Source organism: Neodiprion virginianus, chromosome 7 (genome assembly GCF_021901495.1).
Source record: "Neodiprion virginianus isolate iyNeoVirg1 chromosome 7, iyNeoVirg1.1, whole genome shotgun sequence".
Classification (NCBI taxonomy): Eukaryota; Metazoa; Arthropoda; class Insecta; order Hymenoptera; family Diprionidae; genus Neodiprion; species Neodiprion virginianus.
Window position 1 is genome coordinate 15,688,518 of NC_060883.1, and position 19,611 is coordinate 15,708,128.

Here is a 19,611-nt window from a genome sequence, read left to right on the forward strand (position 1 = left end):
ATGCTTCAAAAAATTTGATCTTTCCGCGTAATGATTTTCGGAATTCTTGATATTTTGTCAACTGTTTTCATTCATTACCTTTTCTTTTTTTTTTTATAATAAATCGGAACTCAACAGATCACACTGAACATCTGAAAGTTGAAGCTTTATACATTTACGTGAATTTAATCACGAAGTTTCATAAGTGAGTTGTCTGTCCTTGAGGTTTACAGATATGCAAAACTGCAAAAACATCATGCCGAATAACCCATTCACTCAAACCATACACGTAGATAAATATTTCAAGTTACTTATTTTTATATTCCTTAGGAAACTTGTGTATTCTTCTTATACTTATTAAATTTACGCACCTTGCACCAATCCACTAAAGAGTCCCATTTATTTTTACATAAATTCCTATCTTTTCCTCAACAGTTTTTGGTTGGCTATAATTAATGTTCCTAATTTTCTTCCCATCCTGTAATTTCATATTCCATCAAATTTCCTAAAATTATCCTATTTTGTATTCAAAACGTTGCAAGACTCTAAAGGGGTACAGGATATTTTCAAGATCACTCATCACTCACAGGACTTTTTAATATGCAGCATCGGTAGAAATAAGTGAGCGGATTCAGTTCGAGTATTGATCACGACGACAAAAAATAAATCAACTCGGTTTACACAAAGTACCAATTTATTAGTTGCCAAAATTCATATCTATTTTTTCTATCTAATGAAAGTCATTGATGGAAAAATTGAAACTTCTCTCATGGTTTTAGTGCTCGCAAATTCTTCCATCGTTTATGATGTATTTTAAAACAGCGATCCATTCATTTTCATCCGTTGGGGGGCTAGAAGGGATCGATGGCACGTCTTTGGTAGAAATGAGGTGCTAGTTCTTCCAGCCATTCTGGTTTCACAACTGTCAACTCTCGCATGTACGTTTTGCTGGTGTGCAAAATTTCGCAGAAGATGAGCCTGGAATTACAATGAATTTGAATACTATCAACTTACAATATCGTATGGCATGTTGGAAATTGACTTTCGAGGTGGCTACTCGAATAAAAAACGATGCATGTATTGAAACATTTCAGGTATTTTAGATCAAGTTTTTACTCCGGTTCAACAAATAATTGGAGTATTCTAAACTACTTATATTTCCAATTTACAAACATTAGTGGTTTTACAGGGTATCCATGTTCTGGAAAAACCTGGAATCATCAGGGTATTTCAAGGTCACTTGGGCAATTTTTTAGTGGAATATTCTTTGGTTTAAATTGCTTGGAATAAAAAGAAAAAAAGTTTTGTATAACTGACAATGACTTATCTTCACGAAGATTGAAAAAAAAAAAAAAAAAATAGAATGAGCAAAGTTATGTAACTGTTTAGCATTACTCTGATAAGCAAATTGATCTCCAACACATCTGGATAATTTTTTAAATTACCTGGTGATATTTGAAATTCATGAGAATTTCAATTTCACATTGTAGCAAACAACGTGTAAATTCAAGGATTGAAATTAGAAATGATTGAAAAAATTTTTAGTTCCACCATCCCGGCATCATTATACATAGCATTTCGTCCAAGAGGCAAAATTTTCTTCTTTTTTTCTACCTTTCTTTGAAACTCATGTTCGAAAATATCTATACCAACCATTGAGGCTGTTGAACAGCGTACAGACAGCTGTTGGGGTGAATGTGAAGTTCCCTGCTACCTCGAACGGTCCTGTACACCCCAGCGTAATGAAGATACGCAGTGTTGGGAAAAAGGCCGGCAGTAATGCACCTCAGAACCTTTTCGGTGTCACCTGACAAGTAGAGTGGAACTTTGTAAACAACTCTTTACCAAGCTCTCGTCCATAAAAGGGCTTAACTTAATCACATTTCGACGGAATTGCTTACCTTGACAAGAGATAAGTGGAATATTCAACTTTTTAAGCATTTTACACATCTGGGTACGAATTTCTGTGGCTCTTCGTAGCGTTTTGTGATTGAGAAAATTCTGGTGACACCAGCTTGTTACTTTCTGGGACTCATAGGCCGTATAGACATTTAACAACGTGATCAGATCCCCTTCTTCTGCTTCGAACTTGCGACGTGCGACTCGTGCTTTCAGAGCTGCTTGACCCCCTCCGGGTATTGTAAACACATTTTGCACCTGAAGCATAGCTAGGATGATTGTTATCTCCGCTGAGCATTCCATAGTACCTGCAAGCAATTTTTTCATTGAAAACAGTTCATCTAATGTGTTGAGAATTTGGGCTGAAGCAAACGATTACATCTGAGGGACATTAAATTATGACACTAGAGTGGGATCCCACCTGAGATTATCAAACACTTGGCATAGTCAGGATCTAATGGCATTTCTGCCATCGTTGCTCCCAGCGGACTTGTCAATTCTCCATTATTGTCAATGGCCCCCAAAGCACAAAGCAGTTCTAGGCCACACAGGAGATTTTTGTTGGTGGCGGTGAGGGAAAATTAAATCGCAAGACATTATCAATGCCCAGAGCTTTCAGCTGTAGAATGGCAGGTGCTAGATCTGAACGTTGCATTTCTGGAGGAGTTGCTTCAACAAATTTGTCAAAAGCATCCTCTGTGTAGAGTCTGAAAATATACAAATAATCTCATTGACATTGCAATTCCATCGCTCTCGAGATTACATTTTTCCAGAGTTTCAGTAACTGATCATGGATCACCTTGACGAAATTGGCTCGTCAAAAATCGTTACTTTTTATTAATTTTATTACGAGTTAGTCGAATATTTAGTATTTACCAGATTATTATATTCCTAAATTACAAATTTTTGTTCCATGTTTTTCCAGCCAAGTTTTTAGTTATTTCATCAAACTGCGAATTATTGTATTATTTATGAACTAACAAGTTCATGCTATTCGAATAAATTTTTGAATCCAGAATGTTGAAGATTGCAAGCGTTAAATTGCAGAACAATCATAAGAATCTTTGTTAATCCGGATGTTACGTAAATTAATTCATGAATACCAATAGTATATTGTTTCAAGTCAAATATTTGTCAAAATTTTCTTTATCAAGAGTACGATAGGTGAGTATCTTTTTTTTTTCTATAAGTTTCAAACTATTGCTACAGATATATACTGACAAAAACCGATTACATACATTCGGCGAGAAAATACATTCAATGAAATTTACGGGAAACTGTTTTTTCAGTAAGCAAAACAAATACTTCTTTCTCAAACCTAATTTTTATTGCAGAATCCTGGCAAAAACATCAACTCTATTAATTGCGCTGGCAACTAAATTATAAATTATCGGGAAAAAAACAACAAGTAGAAATTTGTTGCGAAAAACCTTCAGACAAATAATGTTCCGAAACAAATCCTCAGTTGAAAAATTTGACCCCCTGATACGGCAAGACAGCAAAACATTACTGATTTACTTCAAGTGAAATCCCCCTACTCGAAAATAGTCGTTTACTATAAACGAAATGAATAAGTAATATAATTTTTGACCCCGTATTATGCATATGAGCACCCAAGTATGATTATGAAAAATATTAAACGTATTCCCATAGTGGAGAAAAATATCTATATATTTTACGCTATAAAGTGTTTTCATACTATCATCCATAAGAAATAGTAAAGTTAGAGTAGAGACGTTCAATGGCTTGAAAAAAAATCGTAGAACTTGAAAGCTTCTAGTTTTCAAAACCAGATTGATCCAGATTGATCCAAGTAAAATTTTCTTTTCAAATCGGAAAGAATTGCATACATATTATACTTCAATTATTCATTTCGCCGAGCTGCATGTTGACTTGTTCCAAGAGCTAGCTATGCAGTTCATTCACGAACATTCTCTACGATCTGGGTACAAACATCCAGAATTCAATATGTGCAACTATATGTATATAGATATGGAAGTATATGGTATAAAAAGCATTTAGTTTCCAAGTGTGACAAAGCTAGAGAATGCAATTACCGTGAGTGACGTATGGTTTGAATTATCGCGGAATATTGGACTCCCTGTTTAGCCGGAAAAACATTATCAAACATTATTTCTTGTTCTTTTCACAGTAAGTATAAATTATGCGGCAAGACGTCGTCGTTTCTGTTGCAGAATTTTTATTGAAATTAATTATTATATTATAATGAATTAAATAATAATGAATTTATGTATTATTTAATTTAATAAATTTCCCCTCGATGAATGAATAATACATCGCGATTCTGTCCATGTACAAATGCTGTGATTCACAGCTGACGTCAGTCGCTTCTCAGGCGTTTTTAGATATGATGAAATCAAGAATCATACATTACACTCATACAGGCTGCCGTTGATATTACAGTTTAAAAGGAGCGGTTGACTATATTGACAAAGTAAAATGTTACTTATTTTGAGTATTACCGAAGCTTAAAATGGATAGTTGAAAATAGGTTTTGGACCGTTTATATACTAATTGGACCCTCAGGTAGGCAAAAAAAAAAAAAAAAAAAAAACATCAAGGAGAACCAAGGATCAACAGCTAAAAAAATACGTAGAGTATACAGAGAAATTCATTTATTAGTTCATATCTATACAGATTACCTACATAAAATGGTGAGAATATAATATCATACCTATCGTATCCTGTAGACACATGCACCCGTGTGCAGGTCACAACTTGAACGATATTTACAAACTACACAAATAACTATCACATATCACATTTTTCGTATTCTGTCAAAGTAATGTATATTACACTTTCCTTTTCATAAATTTTCTTTGTCTTTCACTTTAATACTATTTGGCAACTTGTTGATATACTATATGCTTATACTCAAACATTCGTACTAGAATCAAGGCATATTGAATAAACTATAACTGAATTGAAGTAAAAATGAATTAGCCATTTTCCTTCCCCTTTGTTCCAAATATCCCGTACAAATTTGATGTTTTTTGGTAGTAGCTTTTGATCCGTTGCTCGCGGTGTATTACAACTTGAAAAGAGGATTTTTCCAGTAACCTTCCAAGAAATATGCCGCTGATTGATGACATTTTTTTTACACATTAATACTAATACCTTCAATATTACCCAGTAACTAACTTACTGTCTGATATAAGGTTACAAAACACAGCCTAGGATTTTCCATAAGAAAAAAATGAAAGTAGTTTGAGTATCGAGTAATATGCATGTAATGTATGGAGTGGTGCAACGAAACAAAATTTTGAGTGCAAATTTTTTTTTTCAAACGCTTGTACTTGGTATAAGAACGAATTTATTTCTTCGAAAGACTGAAAATTCCAGTCTTATTTTTCAAGTTTCCTGACTTTTTCCGTTGCGTACGAACCCTGAAGAAACAATACCAACAGCCCCATTGTTTACGAAATTCTGAACAAAAACACTTCGATACATCAACACTCCACGCAGAAATGAAGAAATAGCATGAATTCTACGAATTTGCTACGACCATTTCGTCTCCATCCATTTATATAGATATACTATTGATGTGAACCCGTGTGAATTTAAAATTTTTTCATTGCGTCGTTTCCGATATCATTGCAAAGTTTATCAGCAATTGAAATTCTGAATTTTTTTTTCACGAACCATGATTAAAAAAACAATTGGCAACTTTTCATACCCATCATTCAAATATAAAGTCCTGTATACTTCACATTTTGTCATCAATCCGTTTACGAGACTCATCGTGAAACAAAAAGATTGACATATTTTTGAAAACCTGTTTTTTGGATACTGAACGTCCGAAAATGTAATGAGTCATTGAAATTATGAAAAGTAATTTTCAACCAATTCACCGCTTTTTCTGCATCACCATAGATGGTGCGAAGTGTGAAAAAAACACCAACTCCTTGGATGATTATTTGTACTCTGATCACCTTACCTGTACGTTTTTCCGGATCTTACACGACCAGCCCGCCCAGCTCGTTGATTTGCAGATGCTTTGGATACTGGTGCTACAATTAGGCTGTCAGTGTGTGTTTCCACCTCAAACCAACGGATTTTTACAAACCCGCTGTCAATTACTAGAGGCAGAGTGAAATGATTCGGATCAAAAAAATTAATAAACAAGTAGTCAATTTGGTAACTTTGATGTCCAGCCTACGAACTTCCCGCTCAGATGCGTGTCGAGCTCAAAAAATAATAATGATTAAAACTTTTCCCAATGCCTGTTTGGAACGTTCGATTTTCGAAGCCTTTTGAGCGTGCGTAAATTGCTCTATCTTCAAACAGCGCGTTGAAATAAAGTTGACGCATGCGCGCAATTGAAATGCTATATTTTACATGCTAGCGCGTGAGATCTAGAGAAAACGTAACTTTTCATTCGCGGGGTGTTCATAATAACGTCTCTTGTTCTCTTATTGCTTGAAAAACAAAGGAGCGGGAAGTTGGAAAGAGTCAACTAGACATGTTGCTTGGCCTTGCGACATCCTAACCTTGAGAAACAAATAGGAAGAGGGGGTACTTTACCGTAAACAACGCCAGGTATCGTGATGGAAGTTTCGGCTATATTCGTCGTGATGATAATTTTTCGGGTGTCCTTTGGGGCGTTCCAAAATACTTTCAATTGTTCCGTGCTCGGAAGAGAGCCAAACATAGGAAGTGGTAAGATTTTTTCTGAAAAAATGAACAGTCTACATTGTTATCTATCGTTTACGTGGCACACACATATTCGACTAAACCCTATATTTCTATTAATCGCCGTGGTCACCTTTCATAATTATGACACAATTCCACCTGTGAAACACTAGCTATTACACTACAAATTGTTGCAAAACATTGAGTAAAAAAAGAATATTTCCTAATCTCTCACAATGCAATGCTGTTATATCTTTCGAAAAATTGCAAGTTGATAACTTATTGAAACTGCAATGTATTGCCACTTTTTTCCACTATTATTAGAATGAGCCAATGCCATGAACGTATTTTGATTTTTTTGAGTGAAGCGCTTCTTTCACACTTTCACCCGCACAAGGAAATTTCGACTTTGCTTTCCAAATACGTACGGATGACCATGAAAAATCTGATTTCTTTTTCTCAAGCATTTTTAAGGGGATTCGTGGCGGCAAAATTGCAATTATTATATCGATTTCTGACAAAGATTGATCAACTCTGCATGCTACGTATTATTTACATTATCTTATGACATTGGTTTCTTGAAAGTTCAGTGACAGTGTAAAATGTTATTGATGATAATATAACTACGTTCAGATTATAATAATAATAGTATTATTGTGAAGTTACCGGTCGTATGCGAATGAAATGCCATAAATGAAATGTAAATATGTAATGAAAGTATTTGCATTAAATTGTCGTCGAGATGACGGATTATAATGACAGCTCTGTATAGTTTATGTATTTTTATCCAAATGAATAAAATTGAATGACTTAAATCAGATGCTAACCAAAACTTCATTCGGTAAAATAAATTTTCGTCTCCCAGCGGTGAACAATATTCATTTTTTAGCTGAAACCCTAATGACTAGAACTTTTGTCCGAGTGTGAGTAAGATGAAAAGATAAAGTAAGATAGGCCTAAACCAGATTCTTTCATACCACTGATCAGAAAAATAATTAAAATGAATAGAATAATAGTAAAAACGGTCGCTGATGGAAATTGTTTATTTAGAGTGTTGTTGTGTTATTTGGAGGGAATTTTTCTCAATCATGTGAAATGTATGTAGGACGTTTTTTCGGTGTCAACGGTCAAATAAATGAAAAAAAATTATGAATTGACGTTTCGGCCTCAATGGGGGGGGGGGCCTTAGAAATTCAATTACACAGAAGACGGCATCACAGCCGAAACGTTATATAGATATCCAGGCAACAAAGCAAATCAAGATGAAAGCCGGCTCGCAATTAGGTTTGTTGGAAAAGAACTACTTATTAGTCGGGCTCTTTAGAAACCTTTTTATTAGAATACAATTAAACGAAAATTGGAATAATGAAAGAGCAAAACGTCAATTCATTATTTTTTCATTTATTTGACCGTTCACACCGACAAATTGTTCTACATTGTTGTCTTATTTTTTCAATACACAAGGGGAACATGGAAGAGTAGGAACAGGAGTTATTTTACACATGACACATTATTGAAATATATGAATTTGTGGGCCACATCTACAAGGAAATCTACTGGTAGGAGAAAGATAGGAAAAAATACGAACATGCCACATGAAAGAATGTGTAAAATAATTGCAGTAGAAAAAGTGAATATGAACACAACAGGAAAGGAAATACCTGTAAAACAAAAGCAGGACTACGTAGATTAATGTTGACTCGTGGGTGAAAATATTACCATAGGACGAAATAAAGGTATGGTGTAAAAAGAATATACAAAAATAAAGTGGCTGTAATGCCGAAAAAGAAGTGTTTCGAACGAATTTCACAAAATGAATAAAACAAATGCAGTTAGTTGGAGACATTATTAAACAAAGTATGTGTCTGGATAAAAGCCAGAAGAATAACAAAGCAAATGTATGGTCGTATTTTATAATAAGCAGGACAGAATTTTCAAAACTAGAAAGACTAAATTCAATATTGAATGAAGAGGCATATATATTGGAGGAAAAGGAGAAATAGTGTTCAAATGACGTCTACGAAATATAAGCAATTGAGCAGCAGTTCAGTGAAAAGAAGAGCATTTGGCTGTTTCGAATAAACATTGACTTTCGTGATAAAATTGTAAAAATCGCACGAAGAAAGGATAAAAAAAAAACACTTGTAGTGGAAAAATAGAAAAGCAAACTTGTCGGCAGAAAAATACGCTATACAGACTGACATGCATAAAATTATTATGCATACGTATAATTACCCTACACAAAATCGTCCAATTCAAAATTCGTGTAACGGAAAATTACCGTACACAAAATTTCTCTAGTCAAAGTTAATGTATAAAGAAAACTGTGCATTGACTAAAGCAAGACTAATTTAAAAAAAAAAAAATACTGCTACAAACGTAACCTCCAGATTATAGAGATCTCTGTAGTTTTTGAAATTCGTCGAGCTGCTTAACATGAATCTCAGGCTCTAAGATTTCTCTCCTTTTTTCTAAAATAGTTCATGCATGTGAAGTTTATTTGCCAAGTATTTTTTTTATAGATTTGCTTTGAGTACGATGATTTTGTATAGGTTAATTTTGCATAAGGTCGTTTCGTATAGCATCGGTCGGTACCAACATCGTAGAATTATCGATGAATTTTCTAATTACGTTTGCCATCTATAATCAATTTCGCATGCTCGTTAAGCAGATCAACGGCCCTGTCGACTTCCTCCATTCCGGTGAGAAATGCCAAGATGTCACCCTGTTCTTCATGCACGTGAATTTTCAACGCCGTATCAACGACTGCTTTCACATAATCGGCGACTGGTTCTGAAATAAATGAAGGTAATGTGAAACGAAAAGTGATAGACAAAGTTGCAGTTAATCAATTACAACTTAAAGATCATATTCATATGTAATTTCTATTTTAAACGACAATAACTGCAAAAGAAATCACATTATCGTTTTGTAATTTAGGTAAAGTAGAGTACAAAGAATATTTTGACGTCGATCAAATCACAAAATATCTATTACTTGCAAAAATTATAATTAAATCCACATTAATTACTAATTAAACATGAGATTTGTATTTTCTTCCGCTCTTAAACATAAAATAAAAATGTCATTGTCATTTCATTTCGCCCTCATTATTACAAATTACACATGTAATTTTCAATTCAGATGTAATTTATATTAAAATTTATTATTGGATGGTTCTTAGTACTAGTAACTAACTTCAATAAGTAGAATAATAGAAGTCCAATACGAAGTTATCCAATGTTTAAGTCATAGTGTGTAAACATATACATAACCTTTTTGAAATATATAGCATCTTTTTATCTTACCAGTTAACAGCTAACTAGTAAAGACAAAGGTCCCTACTTGTAAAGTGGCTAGAGTGGCGACACCGCTATATATGTATACAGATGAGAGTACAATTTCGAAACGAATTCTCAAATGTAAATATACATACAGAGTGAATTTCAAAAAACTGCATGATCTGTTGTCAGCTAAAACTTAATGCGCACGCGCTACAATCCAACAGCGGTTGTTTGTCAGAGTGACCAACCGTCATGAATTTAGACGACAGTTCGCCGCGATGTGCGTAACCTCAAAAATTTTGACAACTGTCGGTCATCTGAATTTAAGAATGTTGGTTACCCTGATAAAACAACTGCTCTTGCTCTCGAATTTTAGCGCATGCGTATTAAACCATCCGGTCGTTAGCAATTCACTCTGTACATCTATCTGGGTATCGCAATACTGTGATACGTTACTAATACAGTAACGAGTGATTTATATCCATCTACATCCGCTATTTCGAATATTGCATTATATTATAGAATATTTGAGACGTTTCGTGCTGCGAGGGCTATAGACCATGTCCTTCGAATACTTAATATCACAAGAAACTAATTAAATAGGATAGAGGCGACCTTCAACGCTGATGATTGTCGCGGAGTCCTTTGAAGTGTCCTTCGAAGTGTTTGTGTTGAAGAAATCACGAAGTTGTTCAGCATCGACGGTTGCCGATGACACAATTACTTTTAAACTTCGTCGCTTCTGTATGAGATACATACCGAGACTATTGTAATTGAAATTCCAACAGCTTCGCACACGTAAATTATTCGCGATTTTGGTATTTTGACGGAGTATGATTAACGGATGTTGGACTCACCCGAATTATCTTCTTCAGTAATCCCATCACGATGTCGGTGAGCAAGGTTCGCTCGTGTACTTCGTCCAGCATAAGGATACAGTAATTGGTCAGTAAAGGATCACCCATCATTTCTCGAAGCAGTATACCTTCGGTCATGAACTGCGATAAGAATTAAATTTGTAGGATGCTAATCGATGACACAAAAACTGTAACACTGGGTAAATGAACAACATACCTAATGATTAAGCGACAAAATCATTTTCTCCTCTTTCCCTTGTTTTATCATCGCTTCAGATAAGATCTTTTATTTACTCGGAACGCGGTCATTTCACGAATTAATGGTCAACAATAGGGGGGCAAAATATTGACATGGCTTTAACTTCTGGCACTTTTAGTGAACATAGAGATAAGATGATCCCAGAAGTCTTAATATTAGCTTTCTAGGATTCTTTATCCGCAAGAAGCCTGCCGATTTATTGTCGAAGTGAATGCATGAACCTGGGCGATTTTCATGTAAAAAAGTTAACTCTTTCCAAGGGGTCGATCACTTGTGAAAGTACACGCTGATGAAACGTTATGAAATCCTTTGAAATGTTATAAAACCTTGAAAAATCCTATGAAATCACGCGATGTCCCTGAATTCTATGAAATATTTGAAACTCCTTGGGTATCATGTGAAATCATGTAAAATGATCAAATGAAACCTCCGAGACCTCTAAAATTTCCAAAATCACGAACTGCTGTGAAGTTATTTTAAAAATCTCTGAAATCTTTCCAAATCCTACAAAATAGTGTAATTTTTCGAAATCATCAACTTAAAACCATCTGAATTCTCTGAAATTCTGTCGGAATGTTTCGAAATTCTTCAAAATCCTTAGCAATATTCAGAAATCCTGTGAAATCATCGTCTGAAATTTCGGCAATCTTTGAAATCATACGAAATCTGACCGGATCTTACGAAGACATATGGATTCACTGAAATCTCTGAAATCGTGTAGAATCTTTTGACATCTGGTGTCTCCACAAACTGATTGATTAACCCCTTGACTCTGACAGAATACGATGTTCGATTTAGAAAAAGTCCGCGAGAAATGCCGAACTTTTTTACATTTTTCTGGAGAAATGGCGTGTTCTCATCGTTTCGCATATCCAGAAAGATTATAGGATTTATACTCTACCTTAATTTTCGTATCTTCGCCGGTGCAATCGTCAAAGCGTATCGAATATCCTACGACAGTGCCGAGGACGCAGTTTTGTTCGTCAGCAACACGATTGGCCAGTGAGGTGGCGGCTACTCTCCTCGGTTCCGTGATACCAATCATTTTGCCATCTCCAGTCCAACCGGCCTCCAAAAGATACTGAATCAATCACATAATGGAGTTAATATTGCAAGGACACCTGTGGTCCTATTATCTGTCTCGCGAATGAACGACTGGGAATCTTAACACAAAAACAGCATTAAACAGGTCCAATCGTTACTCGTGTGACCGGATTTTTGCAACCTGTGACATGTTTATATTAACTGTTGAATTTTCAGAATTTAAACGCCAGTGATGGAAGACAATGTAATTAGCCAATAACAAATGAAGAATTACAACTATGTTTTGTGATTAGATCAGAATAAAATATAAATGAATTAGTATACAAATATATACTACATACTAACAACCACTAGTATATGCACAGAGAGAAAAAGCTAAAGCTTTACGAAAACACAATGGCAAGGAGCTTGCCGAAAAAAGTCCGTGTGTGAATCCCACGAATTCTTTTGCATTAAGCTCTCGCTTTTTTTTACAAATAGTCCACTATCCTACCTGACTGGCAAAACTATACGAGATTAATCTTTCGGAGCTGAAAATCACAACGACCCATACATTAAGCAGGGTGTTGAGGATTTTTTTCGTCCCGCCCCCCAAATCGATTCCAAATATTCGAAAACAATTCCAAATTTTTTCAGAGTTTTATCTCAACTTCTTATGCTGTTTCACGAGACTTTTGTTGCGCCATATGTATAAAATTGAATTTTATGATCACTTTCGACTATATTTTTGTTCGAAAAATTTCATGGGATAAATCTGAATCAAACGGGGATTTATCGAGTATAATTTACCCTTTTCGAGAGTATTTTTTTTCTTTCCGATAGCTTCATCTCTCAATATTTATAATGGGTTTCAGTTCGAAAAGTCTGAAAATCATGTGTATAAGTAAGTTATACCCTAAACACGTGATAATCAGAAAAAATATCCCCGATGAGAACCAATAATCTATATGTGTATAAAAAATGAATATCCGTCTGTCTGTTTGCTTCGTATGCATTCCTATACCATTCATCCGTCTACAATGAAACTTTGGGAGTAGTCCACACGCCTGCACAGGTTGCTGAGTTACAAAAATTTTTTTTTTTGTTTGTTTTTCCCGTGAGAACTGAATGTTTCATCGTTTGTCCCGTATGCGTTCCTCACGCCTGAAAAGGTTTATGAACTAGTAAAGGCATTTTACAATAGGTGGCGCGCAAGTCGTTTAAACAAATGAGCGTATTTCAGATGGATGCATGCAAGTGGTTAGGGTAGATTCGGTTGTAGGATAGGTCAACCAATTTGGATGCGGGCGAAGTCGCGTCGGGGGCAGTTAGTACTTGATGAATCCCCGTTTGATACAGATTTTTCCCATGAAAATTGCCGTAGAAAAAAAAAAATAAAATGTAAAGTGGTCACAAAATCCCGTGTTTTTCTTTTGGTGAAACAAAAGCCCCGTGGGACAGCATAAAGAGTTGAATAAATATCTAAAAAATTCGGGAAGCTTTTTTGAATTATTTGAAATCGATTTGGGGAGCGAAACGGAGAAAATTTGTCTACACTCTTCTTAAGGACCACCCTAGTTTACATACATACTTATTGAGTTTACCTACATACCTAAATACTCAGATCCGTTCATGCATCTGTATAATATTTAAAAAATTGTACTTAGATCCAATAAAAATACTAGTTACATTTTAAAATTGTAGTTAGAGAAAACATATGATATGTAATCTGTAACGAAAATTTAATCAATTATAAATTATATTTAGGTGGTGCCGAATACTGTTTAGTTTTTCATATTTGTCCGGAAAACAATCATCTTCGCAGTAGAAAATTATAATTGGCTCACGTATCTTAGTCAGTAACGCGCAGGTACGGTGTTCAAACCGTGAGTTGAATTTTTTGGAATAGTCAGAGTAGGTTACTGCGTATTTCAAGCAAAATCATTCCGGCAATCAGGCGCGTTAGAATTACGATCTTAAAAAAAATTGAGATGCATGTGTGTAAGGTTAGTATCTTTTTTTTTTTTACCAGTAATGTATAGTTACCGTCGTTCACTCATATCGCAAAATTCACTAGCTATGTCGACTTTGGTCGGCCATATCAAGGTGTTGAACTTAACCCAAAGATTAATTGATTTAGAGTGCAAACACAGGCTAAAGCTCAACCGTTGAATAAGGAACACTCTGCCTATGCCCATTGATTCATCGATAATATATCCCAGTAGGTACGAAAAATTGTTTACATGAAATCGGCCACTTCTGTTGATCTTCTTCGATATTTCTCGTGATTGGCTAAATTTTAATGTCTCGAAGAAATTACATTTTTGAATTTATTCTGAGAACGCGAATCGATGTCACCTTGGCAGAATTTATAAGGAAATCTATACATACGTCCAAAGAATCTATAAGAAGTCACTCTTGAAGAAGAAAAAATGTTGCTCATATCTCTTTTTATCAAGTATGTTTATGAACTGATCAAAGGAGTATTTTATAAACAGTTGCACTAATAAGTCTGAAATAATTCGCAAAAAATCTTTTCAACTAATGATGTGTAACAAACAGCAGGCAAAGATTCCTCAATAATTTTACTAGGTCAGCAACAAAAAAGGTGGCTTAGTTTCCGAAGAATGCTTCATATAATGCTGACTGTTCTTTCATACGGATGATAAAAAGCTTGATATATATTATCTTATCATAATTTACAAACATAGTTTGGAGAGTCATTTTGTTCTGTAAAACGTCACTCTGAACGTTCGTAAATTCATACCATTACTTTTAACGTAGAATTCATTTACCTACTGTTTTTCAACATTGGAGGGTTCAAACGCTGTAAATGTTCAGCTTGCATGCTAAAAGTATATTACAGATCATAGAATTCGCTATGTAAAATTTTGGATAAATATGTTAAAAGACAACAGGCGAGTAATATAGTATAACAAGAGCCAGAGTATAATGTTATTATGAGTTATCAAATAACTTATTTTTTCAGTATTAGACACTCTGGTCCCTACGGTATATAGCTACGTTCCGAGTGTTAATCTAGAGTTATAACTGATTCAGAAAACATTAAACCTAACCATAATCGTTCTATATTATATAAAGATATCGCCTCCGCCGTCGCCGCCGCCGCGGCTGCCGTGTCAAGAATCCCGAACCTACCCGAACTTAGCCGAAGTTACCCGAACTTGCCTGAACTTATCCGAAGTTCGACCTTCAATCTGCGACTTTTGACCTTCGACCCTTGATCTGCACCTCGAACCTACATATATGCTTTTGTACCTTGACATATTTAACCTCAAACCCACATATATGCCCTCATAACTTCACAGATTCCCTTCACCCTCCCACCCTGCCGTACCAAACCTAGCCAATCCGTCCACCGCCCACCCCTTCTCTATTCAACCCTGCACCCTTTGATCTTCGAGCTTCAACCTTCGATTTTCGATCTTCGACTTTCGATCTTCGACCTTTCACCTTCAGCCTTCGATTTTCGACCTTCGACATTTGATCAACCTTCGACTTTCGACCATTGATCGACGTTCAATATTTGCAACGTTTATGCCCTTACGCCTATAACGATTTAACCCTTTAGCCTACGTATAGGTATACCATTACACATGTGAATATTTAACCCTTTACGACACGTATATACTCGCATACTTATGCAGGTTCAACCCTTTACCATACGCATACATCTGTGAAGATTCAACCCTTCACCCTACGTTTATACCATTATACGTTTAACCCTTTACCCTACATACAGTATATCGCAACACCTGTGAAGACTTGATCTTTTACCTTCTGCATGTACACCCATCTGGGAATCAAGGATTCGACACTTAACCGTTCATACATGTACATCTCTATACCTACAAAAATCTGACCTTTTGTCGCCTTCCCTCCCCCCTTCCATCAAAACTCGAAAACGGGGGTTGACGCGCGAAGCCCCTCTAGTAATAATATATGAAAATTCGGCCGTTCGAAACAATCTTTCGGACGGCGATGACAGTCTGAAGAATGTAACCTTCAAGTGTATCACGGTTTGTACGTAGAGAGTGAGGCCTACGAAGTATAACTTCGTCTTTGCGATACCGTTTACACCGTGTAGAGTTAAAATTGCATCAACCAATCTGTTTTAGGGAAAGAAACGAAATTGTTACACTTTTGGTAAGATCTCATCCGCAGTTGGTAAACTCAAGTAGATTGGCTATGAGAGTTCTAGATCCAAACATGGCGGCGTGCCCCCCACGCCCCCCCCCCCCCACCCCCCCCCCCACCCACCCCCGTGCCCCACCCCCCTTTTTTTTTTTTTTTTTTTTTTTTTTGGTGGTGGCCATTTTGATTTTTTTTGGGTGGCGGCCATTTTGATTTTCTGGATGGCGGCCATTTTGATTTTTTGATGACGGCCATTTTGATTTTTTGATGGCAGCCATTTTGACGGCAACTATGATTTTTTGATGGCAACAATTTTGATTTTTTGCTTAGTCAGACGGGCGGCCATTCACACAGCTGCCATTTTGATTTTTGCTCAGTTGGATGGGCGGCCATTTTTATTTTTACCGTCAGACAGTTTGACAATGTGATTTTCGCTATGACGTCATCAGTATAATCGACCGATTTTGCCGTCTGCCGAGCAGCCATTCAGACAGCGGACATTTTGATTTTCATCGTCCGACAGTTTGATAATATGATTTTCGCTATGATGTCACCAGTTGGCCATTTTTTGATTTTTGCCCAGTCGGATGGGCGGCCATTTTGATTTTTATCATCAGACAGTTTGACAATGTGATTTATTTCTTGGCCGGCCGAATAACCATTTTGATTTTCGCCGTTACCCGTAAACTTTCTCGCTAATAGTTTGCCTCCATGCGAAAATAATATTCTCCACATACTTCGAATACATTCTTTTGCGTTAATCGACCGAATGGTGGCATCGCAATTACATTTCGCGTTAATAGTTTGCCCCAAGGCGAAAAATAATATTTTCCACATACTTCGAATACATACTTTGCGTTAATCGACCGGCTGGCGACATCGCAATTAGATAGGCTGAGAATGTTCACTACAATTAGATAGGTCGGGGAATGTTGACGACAATCCGTAAACTTTCACTCGCGCTAATAGTTTGCTTTGACTATCACTCTCCCAAATTCTTACCTTACCCAAGTGCAACACGATTGTCATATGCGCGCAAAGAATTGCCACATTTGCGAAAAGCCGTTTGCCCCTGAGGAGAAAAAGTGCCACGACCACTGTCACTTCACGGGTAAATATCGTGCTCCTGCTCATAATCGGTGTAATTTGAATTTCAGAGAGACGCGCACAACTCCGATAGTTTTCCACAATTTGTCCGGTTACGATTCTCACTTTTAATAAAATCCCTCGCGTCAACTTTTCCCGGTGAAATTACCCTTCTATAATTCTTGTGAGACGAAAGCGCTAAAATCATCATGATACGTAATAACCAGTTTACCGACGAAGAAATAATTATAGGATTCAGCGACGCGACTTCGGAGTTTTCGCTCCAAGATCTTCGGCGACTCGTTGAATGTGTCCGGAGAGCTCGTGCGCAACCGCGCAGGCAGCACAGGGTATATGTTCAGGACATAACATTAATCAGGCATTTTCAAAAATGGGAGAAATGAGGTGATCGCGATCTTTTCGGACATCGAACCAGATGACGATGAACGCGAAGCCAATTGAATCGAGCGTCGTCAGATCAGCGAGGAATAAGATACGTCCCGACGTATGATTGTGCGCCGGAAAACGTTCAACGACTGCAGCAGTGTTCGCCCTCAGAGCGAAAATAATATTTTCACCATACTTCGAATACATTCTTTTGTGCTAATCGACCGGGCGGCGACACCGCAATTAGATAGGCTGGGAATGTTGATGATGATCCGTAAACTTTTACGCTAATAGTTTACCTCCTTATTTCCCACTCGATGGGGTATATAAAACGTGGGCCTATTCCGATGATGACGCTGGTCTCATCGTCTCTTCGCGTTGTGAACTGCTGTTACTAGTGAAAAACAAGAAACCGATTGAAACGCGATGGATCTAACAAAAGTTAGCCACGTCGGCCGTCTGGAGAATCCGCCAACCAAGAAGATGTCGGAACTTGAAATTGGAGCGGCGTACAACATCACAGACTTACGGCTGGTCAAAACGAAATTTGGGGCATGTGTTCTGGCGACGATCGATGAAGATTACAACGTCTTCTTGCCACCGAGAATCGCAAGGGTCCTGCAAGAAGATTCAAATCAGCTGGCTGAAATGTGCAACATGGCTGGGCAAAATCGTCTGCAAATGAAATATCTTGGTGGGGAATTCAACAAGCTCGAATTTTCATGCGGTTATGTGCCATAAATAAACTATGCGATCACCAACCACCCACCTCTGCAAAAATTCATCCGCGAGGGGATGAAAGCAGGCGTGCTGGAGATCGAACTTTCGCCAAGCGAATCCGAACGGGAATTGTAACGAATCTCGGAAATATCAACCGGTACCAGCCTCTCGCTGCGGGGCTTTCGACATTCGTTGAGCTATCCAAGGATATTCAGCGGAAGAGGGCGGTGGCGAACGTGAAAAACAACGATGAAAGATGCCTTCTCTGGTCCATCACTGCAGCCCGCCACCCGGCCAACACCCCCACCGATAGAACTAACCATTATCGCCGCTTTATCTCCGAGTTGAACTGTACAGGCATCAAATTCCCTGCCACTCTACATGATGTGAAAAAGCTTGAGATTCCATATTGATACCTGGACAGACCGAGACCCTACCTTGGGGGGTTTGTCCCAGCCCCATGATAGCTATAGGATAAAACTGTACACGCTTAATTATTGCGAATATTTACGCTTGACGCCTCGGGCGATCCGCCATCATGCGGAAACGATTTAGACTGGATTTGACAATGTGAATTCATATACTTAACATTTATTTATTTATTCATTTATTTATTTATTTATTCATTTATTTATTTATTTATTCATTATCAATATATTGAGAAATTATTCATTTTTATTCGTTCACAACGTGAAAAGTTTTCTGAAAACGAAAAAAAGTTTTCTGAAAATGAAAAAAAGTTTTCTGAAAATGAAAAAAAGTTTTCTGAAAATGAAAAAAATGTGTAATAATCGTATGGAAAAATTGCAGATTATTATTATTATTATTATTATTTTCATGGCGTCGAGTACGGCACATGTGCATGCAAAGGAGATAAGTGTGGAAATATTTGTATATTCAAATCTTTTATTGTAATTCGGAAAATACATACAAATTATGTTACATGGCTGTTTTATTTATCCTGCTATTGTGCGAACTATCAAAACCCAACCACTTCACATAGATCCGATTCCCCCGTTTGCGTAACACTTTCTCCACAAGATAGCCGTTGGGGTATTTTACTTTGCCAAGCTCCTCCGCGTAGAAGCCCCCCTCGATGGGATGATCTTGATAATCGGCAAGTTTGTACGTCGGCGGATTGGTATCTTTCACCTCACTCGCGGTGAATATTTCAGTCGTCCAATTGGGCGTATAGCCTTTTTCGAATACATTCTTGTACTTGCTGATTCAAACTCGATCGCCCGCACTGAAGGTACCAGGATGTCCCTAATTTGGGGGACACGGACCAGCCTGCGTGATACGCGACTCA

The 19,611-nt window shown here is 36.8% G+C and overlaps 3 protein-coding genes across 3 annotated transcripts in view; 1 reads left to right on the forward strand and 2 right to left on the reverse strand.

Annotated features, from left to right (window-relative positions):
- Positions 1–6,343, forward strand: part of LOC124308355 (calpain-A-like) — a 45,245-nt gene extending 38,902 nt beyond the window's left edge. The window contains exon 13 of the mRNA XM_046770987.1: positions 5,773–6,343. Coding sequence (XP_046626943.1) covers positions 5,773–5,993 — 221 coding nt within the window. The 3' untranslated portion in view covers positions 5,994–6,343. The remainder of the gene's footprint in view (positions 1–5,772) is intronic.
- LOC124308384 (probable ATP-dependent RNA helicase DHX35) lies at positions 1,411–2,263 on the reverse strand. The gene is made up of 2 exons (XM_046771058.1): positions 1,881–2,263; positions 1,411–1,786 (listed from the first exon to the last, which is right to left on the reverse strand). The coding sequence occupies exons 1-2, from the start codon at positions 2,203–2,205 to the stop codon at positions 1,623–1,625; spliced, it is 489 nt and encodes a 162-aa protein (XP_046627014.1). The 5' UTR covers positions 2,206–2,263; the 3' UTR covers positions 1,411–1,622.
- A 4,067-nt stretch (positions 6,344–10,410) lies between the features above and the next one.
- LOC124309458 (probable ATP-dependent RNA helicase DHX35) lies at positions 10,411–14,258 on the reverse strand. The gene is made up of 4 exons (XM_046773122.1): positions 14,198–14,258; positions 11,833–12,012; positions 10,673–10,813; positions 10,411–10,557 (listed from the first exon to the last, which is right to left on the reverse strand). Exons 2-4 carry the CDS (start codon positions 11,974–11,976, stop codon positions 10,411–10,413), a joined length of 432 nt encoding a protein of 143 aa, XP_046629078.1. The 5' UTR covers positions 11,977–12,012; positions 14,198–14,258.
- Positions 14,259–19,611: the final 5,353 nt, after the last annotated feature.

Excerpts from the sequence above, each read along its gene's own strand:
- LOC124308384 (XM_046771058.1), bottom strand. The coding sequence starts at position 2,205 with ATGAAAAAATTGCTTGCAGGTACTATGGAATGCTCAGCGGAGATAACA. Across the intron at positions 1,787-1,880 it reads TCCACTTATCTCTTGTCAAG|GTGACACCGAAAAGGTTCTG; the intron begins GTAAGCAATTCC and ends TCTACTTGTCAG.
- LOC124309458 (XM_046773122.1), bottom strand. The coding sequence starts at position 11,976 with ATGATTGGTATCACGGAACCGAGGAGAGTAGCCGCCACCTCACTGGCC. Across the intron at positions 10,814-11,832 it reads GCGAAGATACGAAAATTAAG|TTCATGACCGAAGGTATACT; the intron begins GTAGAGTATAAA and ends TTCTTATCGCAG. Across the intron at positions 10,558-10,672 it reads TACTGAAGAAGATAATTCGG|AAGCGACGAAGTTTAAAAGT; the intron begins GTGAGTCCAACA and ends TATCTCATACAG.